Here is a 16,777-nt window from a genome sequence, read left to right on the forward strand (position 1 = left end):
GGACCAGACCGCGAGACCATGCAGGGTTGAAGTTTCCTCTCACAGGCCCCGGAAAGCAGACTCCTACCTGTGGAGCTGAGGATGAGGGCCGGAGATGAGGAAGGTTCTGGAGAGAATGTAGAAGTCACTGGAGCTGAAAAAAAAAAAAAAAGAAGAACGTGGGGAAAATGATTTGAGTCCCATCTGGAAGGAACGTGGGCAGAAGCTGTTCCCTGGAATTTGGGCTTCTGTCCTGACTCAAAACAAAAAACCTGGGTGGGTTAGGGCTGCTCTGAGGCTGCGGCTGGACATTTAGGGACGGGGCGTGGGTGGCTTCTCTCCTGAAGGATGTGCTCTGGGGAGTAAGGGTCCAGTGGGCACTGACATTGCACACTTTAGAATACTCACTGCTGGTGGTAGGGGGCCAGGACCGACGGTGGTAGCCTGCAGAAAGGGAGAACACAGCACAGAAGGACTGTTAACGACCAGTCAGAGTTAAGAAACAGCTGGATGGTGGGCCTAGAAATGAAATTCATGAACAAACTTTCTGAGAGCCACATAAACAATAATGGCCATGTTTTACTCCCAATTTTATTCTTTGTGTGCCTTGGCCTTTGAAAAGAATAATGAGCATCATTGCCATTATTACTGCCAAAATCAGAGTACAAGAATAATGTTCGTGAGACTGTCTCTATTTTATAAATAAGTTCATTTATAACCTTCAAAAAAATTTTTTTTTAGATTCTACACATGAGTGGTATCATATGGTATTGTTCCTCCTCTTCCTGGCTTACTTCACTTAGTATGATGATCTCCAGGTCCATCCTTATGGTCACTGGGGCGGGGGGTGAGGAGGGGTAAACTGGGGGTTCAGGATTTGTATACACACACTACTATATATAAAGTAGATAAACAACAAGGTCCCACTGTATAGCACAGGGAACCATATTCAGTTTCTTACAATAACACATAATGGAAAAGAATCTGAAAAGAAAAAATATATATGTATGTATATGTAAAAAAAATGTGGCATTGCTATCTGGATGGTTTTCCCTGATGAATTGTCTATTTGATTCATAAATTAATCTCATCATTTAAAATAAAAAATTAACAAATAAAGTCTCAAAACAAACAAACAAAAAGAATTAGCCACTGTGACAGTGATTATTCTCAGTCTTAGCCTCGTGGTTGGGGCAGAGTGGCCGATGGTGTTGTGTGAACAGTTCTTATTCATGGGGTATTTGCTCCGTGTGGTGGTGTTCCGTGAAGTCGGTGTAGTTCCAGCTGGCCTGTGGAAACTTAGAAAATTGTTTCAATTTGTCATAATGGAGGGAGTGACGTGGAGCGAGGGCTGAACCGGACACCTGCTGTCCGGTGGGACGGGTGAACCGCAGAGTCCGGCATCACCTGCTTCCTTCCCTAGAATCTGCATATTTCAGCTGGGCTTCTGTAGGAAGCGGTGGAATTCAGGAGGAGGAAACATTTCCTTCCAGGAGGTGAAAAGGGAGAGAAGTCAGCCTCCCCTGCTGTGTCAAGCACTCAAAAATGAGCCCCCGAGGTAATGCTAGGTTTGTACTAGAATGATGAAGTTCTCAAACTCAGCCTTTGTGACACTTTGGTCTAGAGAATTCTTCATGGGGGGTTGGGGTGGGGTGAGGTGCTGCCTCGTGCATTGTGGGATGTTTAGTAGCACTCTGGCTTCTCCCCACAAGATGTCACTAGCACCCCTCCAGTCTTGACTTGAAAATGTCCCGACACTGCCAGATGTCCCCTGGGGTGCAGAATCTTCCCAGTTGAGAACTGCTGGTACAGACAGACTTGGGGCTGGAGGAGACCCCAGCTGCAGCACAGACACTCACCATTGACATAGAGAGTGTTACTGTCCAGGGTGTAGGTGCCCAGCCGGGTGACACCATGAGTCAGCTGACTCAGCTCCTGGTACAACTTTTCTCGGTCCAGGCCAGGACGCGAGGGGTCAGGATGGTAGGTGCAGATAGCATCCACTCCAGTTGCTGCCCCATCCTTCTCAGTCCTAGGGTGGCAGGGACAGGGAATGGGGCACTCAGAGATGTAAGAGAATTATATGCTTTGTTCAGATTGACTTACCCCTCCTACCTTGGTTTATGACATTTCTCTTTACTGGGTCTTGTCTGATTTCTCAGCCATGCTCTTTTCTGGGCCCTCTTCCTCTAGGTACCTTCCTACTCCTTAAAGTGATTGATCTTCAAGGCTTCATCCTCCTCCAGCTTCTCTTTGCCCCCTCATTATTCTTGGATCATTCACTTCATACTCATCTTTTTCAGCTACCAGCTTTATTAGCACTCTCTGAGCTCTGTGCCATGGAAGCAGCAGCCTCAAGGATGTCATCCAGACCCATGAGATCCCATACGTCCCAACTTAACCTTATTGTCTTCCCCACTAAAAGCACAGAGCCTGGTCCTCCTCCCATTTTTCCATATTCGTGCCAGAGCCAGAGATGTGGGAGGCTTTCTGGACCACCCCCCATCCTTTGTCTCCCCATCCAAGCAATATCCATGTCCAGTCCGACATCTCACTGGTCTCCCCCCAGCTCCTGCCCCATCATCACAGCAAACTGTTCCATCCCCCTCCCTACCAGTGTTCTGTTGAAAATAAACTACACCATGTCAGGGCTCTGCTCACAACAGCTCCGCAGATTCCCCCAGCTCTGAATAAGTTTAACTAATATTTATACACCACCTACTGGCTGATAATATTTATGGAACACCTACTGGGTGATCTGCTTTGACATCTGCTGTCTCTTTTATCTTTTCAGCAACTCTATGAGGTAAATGCTGATATGATTCCCACTTTTTGGTTGGGAAGACAGAGTCACGTAGATGTTAAAGAACTTCCCACACATCCCACAGCTGGTGACAGAGACTGGATGTGACTTCATGTATTTGGACCCAGAGACCATCGATGCTTGACCTTCTGCTGTGCAAAATGCTGTGAAAACTCTTTAGCATGACTTTGACTCCAGCTCCAACCTGAACTCTCGATGGTATTTACTACTCCTCACTCATTCCTCAGATCATCCCCCACTCATGCAGCTGCGCTCCCGGCCATCCCCTCAGCCAGCCTCCTTCCCTTTCTTTCCCTCCCTCCCTCCGTTCCTCTCCCCCCTCATTCATTCAATTGCTGTTTGCCCCATACTCTATTCTCCAATTTCACAGAGCTTTCCTCGTGTACCATGGTATTTCTCACATCTGTCCCATTACTTAAAACATGCCAGCCCTGAAAATATCTTTGCCAATGCTTCTTCTGGCTAATGCACACTCACCTGTCAAAACTTGGCTCTGTGGGGAGGGTATAGCTCTGTGGTAGAGCGCATGCTTAGCATGCATGAGGTCCTGGGTTCTATCCTCAGTACCTCCATTAAAATAGATAGACAGACAGACAGACAGACAGAAAGACCTACCCTCCCCCCTCAAAAATGAGTCAATGCAAAGAGTCAAAAATACAGAAAGGAATAAAGAATAATTTAAATATTTTCAAAAACTTGATTCAGGCATTGCCTTCTCCAAATAACCTCCACTCAGCTCCCCGAGATGGAGAATCAAAGTCCATTTTCTGGGCTCCCATGGCCCCATGCAGTGCTGTGTATCATTGTACTAACCCCATTCAGGTTATGGTTTTAAGTCCACAGGCTGCTGTCCTTTCTGCACTGTGGGCATCTCGGGGGGAGGGCCCATGACTGATTCTCTCAGTGCCTGTCGCACCTGTCACAGGGCGAGTCCTGAGGTACCTCATTTCACGTCTGCTTAATAAGTCAGTGCCACCCTTTCAGACTGGTGAGTGTGAATGCTCCGTGGCTCTGCTTATCCAAATTTTTTAAGACCTCTTTCAGGAAGCCCTCTCTGACCACTCAACCAGGGTGGATGCCTTCTGCATCTGAATTCCTGGAAGGCCCCAGTCATTTATGATTGTCACCTTCTAGTTGTCATGTTCAGGTCCTCACCTCCAGATGAGTTTGCTTGTGACAGTGCCCCCTTCGTGTCGTAGGGGAGGGAAGTCTCACCTGAGCCGGGTCAGCCTGCAGCCAGTGTACAGTGGGCCGACGCTGGTGGTCCTGAACACAGGACCAAGCTGGGGAGAAGGGAGAGGGCGGTGAGCAGGAGGGGCCGAGGGACGGGGTGGGGCGAGGACAAGGCCGGCCGGAGTCGGCATGGATGGGCCCCTACCAGGTGATTCAGGGTCTTCTCCGTGGAGCTGAACTTCGCAGAACCTCGGTGCCCCATGTCAGGGATAAAGAGCAGGTTGGTGACGGTGAAATTAAGGGTGAACAGCAGCAGGGCTGGGCCCATGTCTGCAACTGGAGGGAGAGAGAGACAGGAGACCCTTCACAGTCAGGCCTGAGCTGTTTTGGGGGGAAGGGACTAGTGCCATCTCTCTGCCCATAGCGTCCAGTAGGTGAAGACTGAGACAGCCCATCAGGATACCCTCCCTCCTCCGCCAGGGGAGGGGACGGGACCTCCGTGTTAGACGTGTGCCATCAGCTTGAAAGGGAACCTCAACCCTCTTATCCCAGAGTGTCCACAGGCTAACATGTCATGGACATCTTTATGGAAACAGGAGGGACCAAGACCCTTTGTGCTCAGGCCTTAGAATACAAATACTTGAGCAATCAAGAAATGCAAAATAGCAGTGCTTTCCGGGAAGGAAATGCTCAGATAGACAGACTGGAGGTTAGCTGTGGGGAAATGCTATCTTATAGGGGGTGGTCTGAGCAAGGACGTGCTGAGATGAGATCTGGAGGACAGGGAGGAACCAAGCCCAGCTCAGTTCCAAGGACAGTAAGTCCATGAGGATGGAAGGATGTCTGAACCCCGGAGGAACAGAAATGAGGCTGGTTTGGCCAGAGATTAGGGAGCAAGGTAGACAGGGGTCAGGCTGAGGCTGTGTGCACATCAGGGTCCAGACCATGCAGGATCTTGTCAGCTACTGAACGGGAGTTGAAGTTTCATGAGACCCAGAGATTCGATTCCTACCTGTAGAGCTGGGGACGGGGGTCAGAGATGCTGGGGGTCCTGGAGAGAATGTGGTGGTCACTGGAGCTGAAAGAATCAAATGGTGAGGTCCTATCATGAAGCAATGAGAGGCTAGAGCTGTTAATGGAAATTTGCATCTCTAGCTTGGCTTAACCTGAGATTTTCCTGATCTGGGGCGGTCGTGGGGCTGAGCATCTGGGGGATGGGGCACACTTTCCTCCCAAGGAGCAGGCTTAGGGAGGAAGGGTCCCAGGTTCATGGGGACACCCAAGCCCTCGTTACTCACTGCGAGTGGCCGGAATCCAGGACCGATGGTTATATCCTGCCGAGAGAGAGGCAGAGGGAAAGAGCAAGATGATGGGGGAAGGTTAAGAAAGGGGTGAGGAGTTAAAGCTCACAGACCTTCCTGGGAGCTTTCTCTGGGATTCGGCAACAAATAATGATGGCTGCTTTTTATGAGTTAACTGCCTCATACTCTGATGCTTGTGATAAAAATTCATCCTTATTACTATGAACTGCAAAGAAAATAATCAAAACACCCTCATTATTGTGGGGGTTTACTAGGTGCTTGGAATAATAGCAACCTCATCAAATGAATAATAAGGACAGTAATTTTATATGAGTGTTTCCAGCCTCGTTTGCATTTTCTTCATTCATGAAATATAATTTTGTCGTTGCTCTTTGGGTTTCTCCCACTACCCAACTCTCCAAAGACAAAGCTTGACCCTTGGCAGCATAGTTCTTGGACTTCTGTCATGTTGACTTGAGATAGTGAGGGAGAGCAAGGGTGAGACTTGCGGGTCAACCAGAGAGTATTTGGAGAATAAGAGGAAATGGGGGAAAAGAGGGCTTGAATAAGTGTGGTCCTAGATTATGGACTGGATCCTCTCTGATGCTCTGTGAGTGATGCAGGGAAAAACTAGACTTGTTCTATAATTGATGGTCTAACTGGGATTATTGAAATGAAACTCCTCTCTGAGACCGGACCAAGTGGAGCCCTGTGATTTACTTGGGTTATTCAGGTTTTATCTCATTTAACCCTCACACTAATCTTAGGTGACTTTTAAAAAAATTCCAAAATGGACAAAAGTCCAGAGAGGTCATGGCTTGCCCTGGGGCCACACAGTAAGCACAAAGCAGGACTAGTACTTAATTAAAGCAAAAATCTCCCCTATCCTTAATGTCGTCATTTAGAAATTTTCTCACTCTGCTCCTTGACTATAAACTCCCACTTGTTTTTTGTTGTATTTGGAATTTAGTTTGCTTCTATACTGAAATGTATTCCCCTGTTGCGATAGTTACCGAATAAAATCTTTACCACTTAAAAAAACAAAAGGCCTGTAATTCTCCCAAACCCACAGGGGTTAACTACTGCTTTTACCTAATTCCCAAGGAATGTATTTTGTTGAAATACAGAACAGATTTTAATCCAGGTAGAAAATGTCCAAGGTGATATAGTGGGGACGTAATTACTTAATTAGCTTAAATTGTCCTATTTAGAGGCTTCTTAATATGCTTTTCCACCCTGGGATTTGAGGCTTGTTCTAGCTGGGTTAGTCTGCAGTGTAGACTAGTCATTACGCGGGCTTAGATTTTAGAGTCAATTTAGGGTTTGAGCACCGACTCTTATCACATCTATTAGCTGTGTGATCTTGGGAAAATGAATTTCCCTCCCTGAGCCTTCTTTGCTCCTCTGTAAAATATACATGATGCCTCACAGAGTGTTAGACTGGATAAGACGTGAGACACCTAACGCTCTAGATCATAGGAAGCTCTCGGTAAATATTAGCCTTTAGGAAAGGTGGTTATGGTGAGTGTTGTTGCTAAGGAATTTGTTGCTAAAAGCATTACTAACAGCTCTGTTCTTGGTTTCTTAGGTGGGGCGTCATTCCAGCTGGTGCTTGGAGAGTGAGTACAGGGCCACCAGCTGCCATGAGGAGGAGAAAGGAGGGAATCAGTCACTGCACTGGGAACCCAGCACCTCCCGGGGAAGAGTGAACCCCAGTGGCCGCCATGGCCTTGCTCTCCCCTCTTCCTTCCTTGATGTCCGTGTGCTCCCTCTGGACTTCTGTGAAAAGTCACTGGAATGAAGAAGACTTTGGAGGAAACCTTTATCTCCAGACCTTGCAAGTTCTGTATTAGGTGCTCTAGGGGGAGAGCACTGAGCCCCCATGGAAATTCTAGGTTGGTCCACAACCCTGAAGGGGGGATACAGAGAAACTGCACTGCGAGGAGACCCCATCTGGGGAGGAGGAGGAGGAGACCCCGGCTGCAGCAGAGCCTTACTCACCATTGATGTACAGACTGTCCCTGTCCAGGGTGAAGGGGCCCAGCCTAGTGACACCACGGGTCTGCTGGCTCAGCTCCCAGTACAGCCGTTCTCTGTCCAGCCTGAAGCCTGTGGGATCTGGGCGGTAGGTGCAGACCGCATCCATTCTGGTACTTCCTCCGTCTTCGTCAGCCCTGGGCAAGGAGGGACACGGGAGTAGGGACATGAAGAGACACTTGAGAGCTGGATACTCTTGACGACCCCTGCCTTCCAGTGCACCTCTTGGTTTTTATGTCAGCCCTCTTCCCTGAGTTTCATCTGCTTTCTTGAACACATCTTATTCTGTCTCATGTCAGGGTCCAGATCCCCCCACCTCCTTAAATGCAGGACTCTCCAGGGCTACAGCTTAGCTACATTTCTTCTTTTTCTCCTCATTCTTTTCATTTGGTTCAAGCTCACTGTTTCAACTACTCGCCCTGAGCACGTTCCCCATCCACTCATGGAGGTAAATGGCAACAGTGTCCACTCCAGGAACGGCTGAGTCCTCTTGGGCCCTAGGGTTGAGGATGTGGCGCTGACAGGGAGGAGAATCCTGAGAACCTTGGGGACAGGCAGCACGTGGCAGGGAAAAGCAAGAGGATCAGAGACCTTGGAGAATGTGACTGAGTCACCCCCACGGCTGGCTGTGATGCCGTGTGACAGCCATCACGGAGCCTGAAAGGGGAGGGACTTTATTTCAAGTTAGTAGATCCAAGGGCTAAAGTCAACTCTTGGGGAACATGTGTTGGACAGACAATCAAGTTGGGAGAAAAACAGAGAAAATGAGTTAAGAAAGAATAAAGGGCAATGTGGTTCAAAAACATCTTTGTCCTGGGGAGGGGGGAGAGTATAGCTCAGTGGTAGAGCACATGCCTAGCATGCATGAGGTCCTGGGTTCAATCCCCAGTGCCTGAATTAAAAAAAAAACAACTAATAATTAAATAGATAGACCTAGTGACCTCCCCTTCCAAGAAAAATTTTAAAATAAATAAAAATTAAAAAAAAATCTTTGTCCTGAATTAAGCTGACCCTACAGGGATTCACTGAAAGTGAGAACTTTGCAGGTAGGAAGAAAGACCCCGTTCCTCCCTCAGGCGGGAATCCACGCTGTTCAGAGCATTCCCATTTCATGTCCCCAGAGTGTCACGCAGCAGTTCTCAAAGTGTGGCCCAAGGACCCCTGGAGTTCCTGAAACGTACAGGGTATCCACCAAGTGAAAAATACTTCCACGATAATACTGAGACATTATTGTCACTTTTCACTCTTTCCAGAGTATACAGTGAATTTCTTCCCCCTAGAGGCCACAAGGTAAAATACTGTAAAATACGGAGTACAGAAGCAGATACCCTCTCTTCTATGAAGCCAGACATTTAAAAAATTTGGAAAAATAGAAACAATGACTCTTTTCTCATTATGCTTTTTGGGGGGAGGGTAGGAGACATATGGCTATTATTCATAAAAATATGTTACCTATGCTAACCTGTAATGGGTTGATCACTTTTACTGTATTAATGAATAAACGTTTATAAAATCTCTCCATTTTAATTTCTAATGCAGTCAGTATGGGCAGATAGAACCCTCAACTTCAAAGGCTCTTTGGAGTTCTGGATACTTTTTAAGAATGTAAGAAGCTTTTGAGCCCAGAGAACTTAAGCACTGCTGGTATCTGTGGTTAAAAGGAGGGACTGGAGAACCAGAAAACCTGGGTTCAAACTCCGTCTCCTCCCAAGCAAGTTAGCTTGGCCACTCTGAGCCTCAGTGCTCTCATCACCAGGCAGGATAACCATCGTACTGTGAGGATGAAATCAATGGAAAGATGTAAACCGCTTAGATTACTGGGTGGCGTGTGGAGTCGGCAATATTATCCTCATTATTAATTCCCCCGTCTTACAGAGAGATGGGAGCAGGCGTGGTGGTGGGCTCAGTTCACTGGAGGACACTTGATCTACAGCATTCCAGGAATTTCTCCTCATGGAGCAATGCAGGCAGAGGACCCACCTCTCTGGCAGGATGACTGGGTTGACCAGATGGAGGACCCCATGGAGAGGCCATAGCATCACCAAGTGTAAGGAATGGGTCCTGAGCAAGTTCACTGACCTCAGAGGACGTGGAGGAGATGTAGGCAGAGAGGAGGGGAAAGGCCATTTCTGCAGAGTTCAGGTCCATTTGAGAGTTTTAAAATTGCAATATGTCCTACTGGTAATCAATATTTGTTTTGTTTTTCCCTTTGGTTCAGTACTTCTTTTCAGGGAATAAACTGCAGAGCTGTGGTGTTCAGAGTTTGTCCCCAACAGGGTAGAGATGAGCTGGGGCAGGGAGAGTGTCAGGGATCCTGGTGACACAGTCGGCAAACATGCTAACACCAGCTGATACTACCAGATGCCATTAACTGAGTGCTTACAATGGGCCAGGCATTGCAATGAACAATTAACAACCCCAAGAGTAAGGTACTGTTTAATCACATTTTTTCAGAATGTGATTGAAGAACAGAGAGGTTATGCGACTGCCCAAGGTCACACAGCTAACAAATGGGAGACGAGGGGCTCAGACCCAGGCACCTTGGATCCACTGCTTCTTGGCACTGGCCCAATAGCTGGAATGACCAGGGTGTGAGAGAGCAGGAGAGAGAATTGGGGTTTCTGGAGGTGCTTAGGAGGAAGACTCACCTGAGCAAGGCCAGTCGGCAGCCAGCATACAGGGAACCAATGCTGCTGTTTTTGAACAACGGCCTGAGCTGGAAAGAGTAAGAGGGAGATGAGTGGGAGGGACCAAGACAGCAGGGTGTGGTGGGGCTGGGGCACGGCGGGCACTGATGGGGGTCCCTCACCACGTGCTGCAGGTCTCTCTCAGTGGCACCGAATATCTCAGACTCTGAGTTCCCCATGTCCTCCGTGTAGTGCAGGCTGGTGATGGTGAAGTTGACAGTGAAAGGCATCAAGAAAGGAACTGCAGCTGCAGTGGTGGGGAGAGTAAAATGAGGCCAGTCCTGAGTCAGGCTTGGGCTGGGTGCGAGTGGGAGGCGAGGCGCTGAGGACACACCTTAACTCCAGTGCCCAGCTGGGGGCCTGACCTAGGTGGTCCTACCTGAGACGCCTTGTGCAGCAGTTCCTGCTCAGGGTCCTCACACACAGGTGATCAACCATCCTAGTTTGCCTGGGACTATGTGGATTCCTGGGATGCGGACTTTCAGTTTTAAGAGTGAGATAGTCCTGGGAAAACTTGGATGAATTGGTCCCCAACTCCCATGTCCCCTTGGCTCTTAACTATTTCAGCACACACCAGCACCTGCATCTCTTTGTCTCTGGGGACTTAGGCCCAGGGAGCATCTGTCTAGCAGTGACTGATGGGAGGTGGGAGATAAATACCCCAGCTCCCTCACCCCCCCGAGACGGGATAACTCCAAAGTGCACGTTCTCCGCATTCTCCTGGGGTTCCCCTCCAACCTCCAGAACTGAGACAGTAAATTACTGTTATTTAAGCAACCCAGTTTGCTGTACGTTGTTAAGGCAGCCCTAACAAACCGATAATACCAGATGACCTAACAATTTCTAGTCTAGGTCTGTCCCCAAAAAGAATGGAAACAGGGACTCAAACAGATATGTGTACACCCATGTTCAAAGCAGCATTACTTGCAGTAGCCAAAAGGTGGAGACAGTCTAAGTGTCCATCAACAGATGAATGGAAAGATAAAATTTGGTATATCCACACAATGGAATATGACTCATCCCAGAAAGGAAGGAGGTTCTGCTACACACAACATGGATGAACCTTGAAGACACTACGCTGAGCGAAATAAGCCAGACACAAAAGGACAGATACATTGTATGATTCCACTTATGTGAAACATCTGTTAACAGGCAAATTCAGAGACACAGTAAGTAGATAAGAGGTTAACAGGGGCCAGAGGGAGTGGGGAAAGAGGAGTTTTTGCTTAATGAGGACACAGATCCTGTTCATGGTGATAAAAAGTTTTGGAAACAGATAGTAGAGATGGTTGCACAACAGTGTGAATGTAATTAATGCTGCTGAAGTGTACGTTTTAAATGGTTAAAATGGCAAATATTATTGCACATATATATTTTATATATAATATTATATATAAATATATATTGCACATATATGATTTATATTTCACCACAATAAAAAGTTGTTCTTACTTGTTCCTGATGTCACACTCACAGAGGCCAAGGTGGACATTCCAGGTGTGGTCACAGGGACAAAAGGACTTCCAGCCAGCGGACTGAAGGTGGCTGTGGTCTCGGCCACAGTGGGGCCTGAACGTGTGGCAGCTAGATGAGTGGTCTCAACAGTGGTGGTTTTCAGGCTAGTGGTTGTACCTAATCCTTCTCCGTGACTGATTTTAGGTGGTGCCGAGGTCTCTGATGTTATCAAGGTCACAGTGTCCCCTGGAACAGTCTTGGAAGATTCTGGGAGTCCAACTGAGGTCGCAGATGGTGAGGGCTCTGTGCCCCAGGAAGTTACGGTGTAAGGCTCAACAGTCGTCGCAGGGGTGCTGGAAGGCCCCCGAACGCCAGGGGGAACAGTCAGAGCTGGGACGCTTGTACTGGCCCCTGCTGCCGGACGGGTGGGCTGTAAGCCTGTGGTCTCTGGCGAACCATGGGGAAGAGCTGAAGTTGAAACAGCCGTGCTGCTGTGTGTCCCAGGATGGGTGGAGGGTGAGGCTGTTCCTGCAGGGATACCAGACGGAACAGTCAGACCCAGATCAACGCTGGCTGTCCCGGTCACAGGCGTGCTGAAGGGAGAGGCTGTGGTTTCTGGCGGACTGAGAGAAACTGGAAGAGCTGGACCAGTCTCCGACCCAGGTCGGATGGACGGTGAGGCTGTGGTTTCTGGTAAATGTGGAAAAATAGTCAAAGCAGGAAATTGTGTGCTTGTCTCTGCCCTGGAATGGGTGGCCAGTAAGGTCGTGGCTGCTGGCTTACTGGGAGAAATAGTCAGAGGTAGAGTAGCTGTACTGGCATCTGTCTCAGAACTAGTGGCCCGGGAGGTCACCATCCCTGGTACCCCAGGGGAGACAGTAGGAGTTGGAACAGCTGAACCGACTTCTGCCCCAAGACCGGTGGCCATGGAGAATGTGGAGTCCGATTCCCTATGGGAAACACTGGCGGTTGTCCTGGGAGCAGTTGGGCTGGTCTCTGCAGGATGTGTGACCAATAAGACTGTTGTCTCTGGCTCCCCAGCAGAAACGGTCATCGTTGGAATAGCTGAACTGGCTTTTGTCTCCGAACGGGTGACCCACGAGGCTGTGGTCTCTGGTTTGCGCGGGGAATCAGTCAGAGTTGGAAAAGCTGTACTGGTCTCTGTCCCAGAATCGGTAACCAGTGAAGTCACCATCCCTGGTGCACCAGGGGAGGCAGTTGTAGCTGGGACAGCTGAACTGACCTTGGCCCCAAGACTAGTGGCTGTTGAGAATGTGGTGTCTGACTCACCATGGGAAACACTGGGGGTTGTCCGGGGAACAGTTGGGCTGGTCTCTTCAGGATGGGTGACCAATGAGACTGTTGTCTCTGGCTTCCCAGGGGCAACAGTCACCATGAGAATAGCTGAACTGGCTTCTGTCTCAGAATGGGTGACCCATGAGGCTGTTGTCTCTGGTTTGTGCGTGGAACCAGTCAGAGTTCTAAAAGTTGTACTGATGTCTGCTGCAGATCTAGTGACCAGTGAGGTCACCATATGTGGCCCACCAGGGGAGACAGTCGGAGTTGGAACAGCTGAACTGGCTTCTGCCTCAGAACTGGTAGCAGTTGAGGGCATGGTGTCTGATCTACTATGAGAAAAACCTGGAGTTGTTCTAGAAACAGGTGTACTGGTCTCTTTGGAATGGGTGACCCACGAGGCTGTTGTCTTTGATTTGTGTGGGGAATCAGTTGGAATTAGAAAAGTTGTACTGGTCTCTGCCCCAGAACTGGTGACCAGTGAGGTCATCAGCCCTGGCACAGTAGAGGAGACAGTTGGAGTTGGAGTTGGAGTTGCTGAACTGGTCTGCACCCCAGGATGAGTGACCAGCGAGGCTGTGGTCACTGGTTCACCAGGAGAAAGTGTCAGAGTTGGAACAGCCATACTAGCATCTGTCTTAGTGCTAGTGACCTGTGACGTCACCCTACCCGGTACACCACGGGAGACAGTTGGAGTTGGAACAGCTGAACTGGTTTTTGCCCCAGGACTGGAGACCACTGAGGATGTGCTATCTAATTCACTATGGGAAACACTGGGGCTTGTCCGGGGAAGAGCTGGGCTGGTCTCTGAAGGATGAGTGACCAGTAAGACTGTTGTAGCTGGCTCCTCAGCAGAAACAGTCATAGTTGGAACAGCTGATCTGGCTTCTGTCCCAGAATGGATCACCCATGAGGCTGTGGTTTCCAACTGACGTGGGGAAGCAATCAGAGTTGGAAAAGTTGTACTGGTTTCTGCCCCAGAACTAGTGACCTCTGAGGTCACCGCTTCTGATATATGAGGGGAAACAGTCGTAGCTGGGACAGCTGAGCTGGCTTTTGTCCCAGGACTGGTGGCCACTGAGTGTGTGGTATCTGATTCACTATGGGAAACACTGGGTGTTGTCCTGGGTACAGCTGGGCTGGTCTCTTCCGGATGGGTGGCCAGTAAGAATGTTGTCTCTTGCTTCCCAGGGGAAACAGTCATAGTTGGAACAGCTGAACTGGCTTCTGTCCCAGAATGGATCACCCATGAGGCTGTGGTTTCCAGTTGACGTGGGGAAGCAATCAGAGTTGGAAAAGTTGTACTGGTTTCTGCCCCAGAACTAGTGACCTCTGAGGTCACCACTTCTGACATATGAGGGGAGACAGTCGTAGCTGGGACAGCTGAACTGGCTTTTGCCTCAAGACTGGTTCCCACTGAGGGTGTGGTGTCTGATTTACCATGGGAAACATTGGGTGTTGTCCTGGGTGCAGCTGGGCTGGTCTCCTCAGGATGGGTGACCAATGAGACTGTTGTCTCTGGCTCTCCAGGGGAAACTGAAGTCAGAGTTGGAACAGCTGAACTGGTTTCTGTCCCAGAATGGGTGATCCAGGAGGCTGCTGTCTCTGGTTTGTGCATGGAATCAGTCAGAGTTGGAAAAGTTGTACTGGTCTCTGCCCCAGAACTGGTAACCAGGGAGGTCACCATCCCTGGTACACCTGGCGAGGCAGTTGTAGCTGGGAAAGCTGAACTGGCTTTTGTCCCAGGACTGGTGGCCATTGAGGGTGTGGTGTCTGATTCACTATAGGGAACATTGGAGGTTGTCCTGGGAACAGTGGGGCTGGTCTCTTCAGGATGGATGAGCAATGACACTGTTGTCTCTGGCTTCCCAAGGGAAACTGTCATAGTCGGAATGGCTGAACTACCTTCTTTCCCAGAGCGGGTGACCCGTGAAGCTGTGGTCTCTGGTTCCTGTGGGGAATCAGTCAGAGCTGGAAGAGTTGTACTGGTCTCTGCTCCAGAATAAGTAGCAAGTGAGGTCACCATCCCTGGTACACCAGGGGAGACAGCCGTAGCTGGGACAGCTGAACTGACTTCTGCTCCAGGACTGGTGGCTGTTGAGAATGTGGTATGTGATTCACTATGGGAAAAAGTTGGAGTTATTTTGGAAACAGGTGGGCTGGTCTCTGCAGAATGCGAGACCCATGAGGCTGTTGTCTCTGGCTTGTGTGTGGAATCAGTCAGAGTTGGAAAAGTTGTACTGGTCTCTGCCCCTGATACTCCAGGAGAGACAGTCACAGTTGGGATGGCTGAAGTGATCTGTGCCCCAGGATGGGTAACTAGTGAGACTGTAGCATCTGGCTCACCAGGAGAGACAGTCAGAGTTGGGATGGCTGAACTGGTCTGTGCTCCAGAATGAGTAGCCCACGAGACTATGTTTGCTGATCCACCAGGAGAAACCGCCCGAGTTGGAACAGGCCCACTGGCATATTTTTCAGAACTAGTGGCCTGTGAGGTTGACGTATCCGGTACACGAGAGGAGAGAAGTGTAGCTGGAAGAGCTGAACTGGCTTCTGTCCCAAGGCTGGTGGCCATTGAGGGTCTGGTGTCCAAGTCACCATGGGAAACATCAGAGGTTGTCCTGGGAACAGGCGGGCTGGTCTCTGCAGGGTGGGCGACCAAGGAGACTGTTGACTCTGATTCACGCAGGGACTCAGCTAGAGGTGAAACAGTTGTCCTGGTGTCTGTCCTGGAACCAATGACCAGTGAGGTCACCGTAGCCAGTGTGCTGGGTGAGACAGTCATCACTGGGGTGGCTGAACTGGTTTCTGCCCCATGACTGACGGCTGTTGAAGATGTGGTGTCTAATTCACTAGGAGAAAAATTCAGAGTTGTTTTGGAAGCAGGTGTGCTGGTCTCTGTGGAAGGGACCTGTGGGGCTGTTGTCTCCGGCTCACCAGGAGAGACAGTCAAAGTTGGAACAGTGGAACTGGCTTCTGTCCCAGGATGCGTGACCCCTGAGGCTGCTGTCTCTAATTCATGTGGGGCATCAGTCACAGCTGGAAAAGCTGTGCTGTTCTCTGCCCCAGAACTGGTGACCGATGAGATTTCCACTCCTGATACACTTGGGGAGACAGCTGGAGTCGGAGGTCCTGAGCTGGCCTGTATTCCAGGATGGGTGACCAGTGAGACTGTTGGACCTGGCTTCCCACGGGAAATAGCCAGAGTTTGAAGAGCTGGGCTGGTCTCTGTCCCAGGACTAGTAACCAGTGAGGTCACCATTCCCAGTACATCAGGGGAGACGGCTGGAGCTGGAATAGCTGAACTGACTTCTTCCCCGGAACGTGTAGCTGTTGTGGGTGTGCCAGCTGATGCACCATGAGAAACGTTGAGGACTGCCCTCGAAACGGTTGGGCTGGTCCCTGCAGGATGGGTGACCCGTGAGGTTGTGGTCTCTGGCTCACCAAAGGAAACGGTCAGCGCTGGAACAGCTGCACTGGTCTCTGCCCCAGAACGAGGGACCAGTGAGGGTGTAGTCTCTGGCCCTCCACTGAAAATAGATGGGGTTGTCATGGGAACTGCTGTGCTGGTCTCTTCTCCAGGTCTGGTGGCCAATGAAGCTGTCATCTTTGGAACATCTGGGGTTGTGACAATCATTCCTGTTGTGCTTGTGCTGGCTGGCTGACCTGATGTCCCGAGGGGAGGCAACGTTCTTGAAGTTGGAGAAGAGACTCTGGCAGTGAAAGTCACTGTGGAGGTGGTCTTCAGAGCCGTGGCAGTGGCCTCTGCCTGCTCTGTTCCTCCCATTGGTAGTCCTGAGTATCCTAGGATAGACACAAAATTGGGACAACATGATTACTACTTACTGGTCTGGCAATCATTTACTTTTTTCTCCACATCAGGAAAGGAAGAGAAATGTCTTTGCCTGGGATGCGTCTGGAAGGGGAAAAGGAATTGTGATCGGCGTTCCTTTACCTCACCTAACTCGTCTTGGGCTGCAACTTCTCCACAAATTATTTTTGTTTCTTTGTTTAAAAGTATCGCT

At 49.5% G+C, this 16,777-nt stretch overlaps 1 protein-coding gene across 1 annotated transcript in view; it reads right to left on the minus strand.

Annotated features, from left to right (window-relative positions):
• Positions 1–16,546, minus strand: part of MUC16 (mucin 16, cell surface associated) — a 48,623-nt gene extending 32,077 nt beyond the window's left edge. Inside the window, exons 1-11 of the mRNA XM_074350687.1 lie at positions 11,454–16,546; positions 10,124–10,248; positions 9,963–10,030; positions 7,279–7,451; positions 5,275–5,310; positions 4,989–5,054; positions 4,182–4,312; positions 4,019–4,086; positions 1,839–2,011; positions 388–423; positions 68–133 (exon numbers count right to left, since the gene is read on the minus strand). Of these exons, the coding sequence (XP_074206788.1) occupies positions 68–133; positions 388–423; positions 1,839–2,011; positions 4,019–4,086; positions 4,182–4,312; positions 4,989–5,054; positions 5,275–5,310; positions 7,279–7,451; positions 9,963–10,030; positions 10,124–10,248; positions 11,454–16,539 (6,028 nt within the window). The 5' untranslated portion in view covers positions 16,540–16,546. The remainder of the gene's footprint in view (positions 1–67; positions 134–387; positions 424–1,838; positions 2,012–4,018; positions 4,087–4,181; positions 4,313–4,988; positions 5,055–5,274; positions 5,311–7,278; positions 7,452–9,962; positions 10,031–10,123; positions 10,249–11,453) is intronic.
• Positions 16,547–16,777: the final 231 nt, after the last annotated feature.

This window comes from Camelus bactrianus, chromosome 22 (genome assembly GCF_048773025.1).
Source record: "Camelus bactrianus isolate YW-2024 breed Bactrian camel chromosome 22, ASM4877302v1, whole genome shotgun sequence".
Lineage (NCBI taxonomy): Eukaryota > Metazoa > Chordata > Mammalia > Artiodactyla > Camelidae > Camelus > Camelus bactrianus.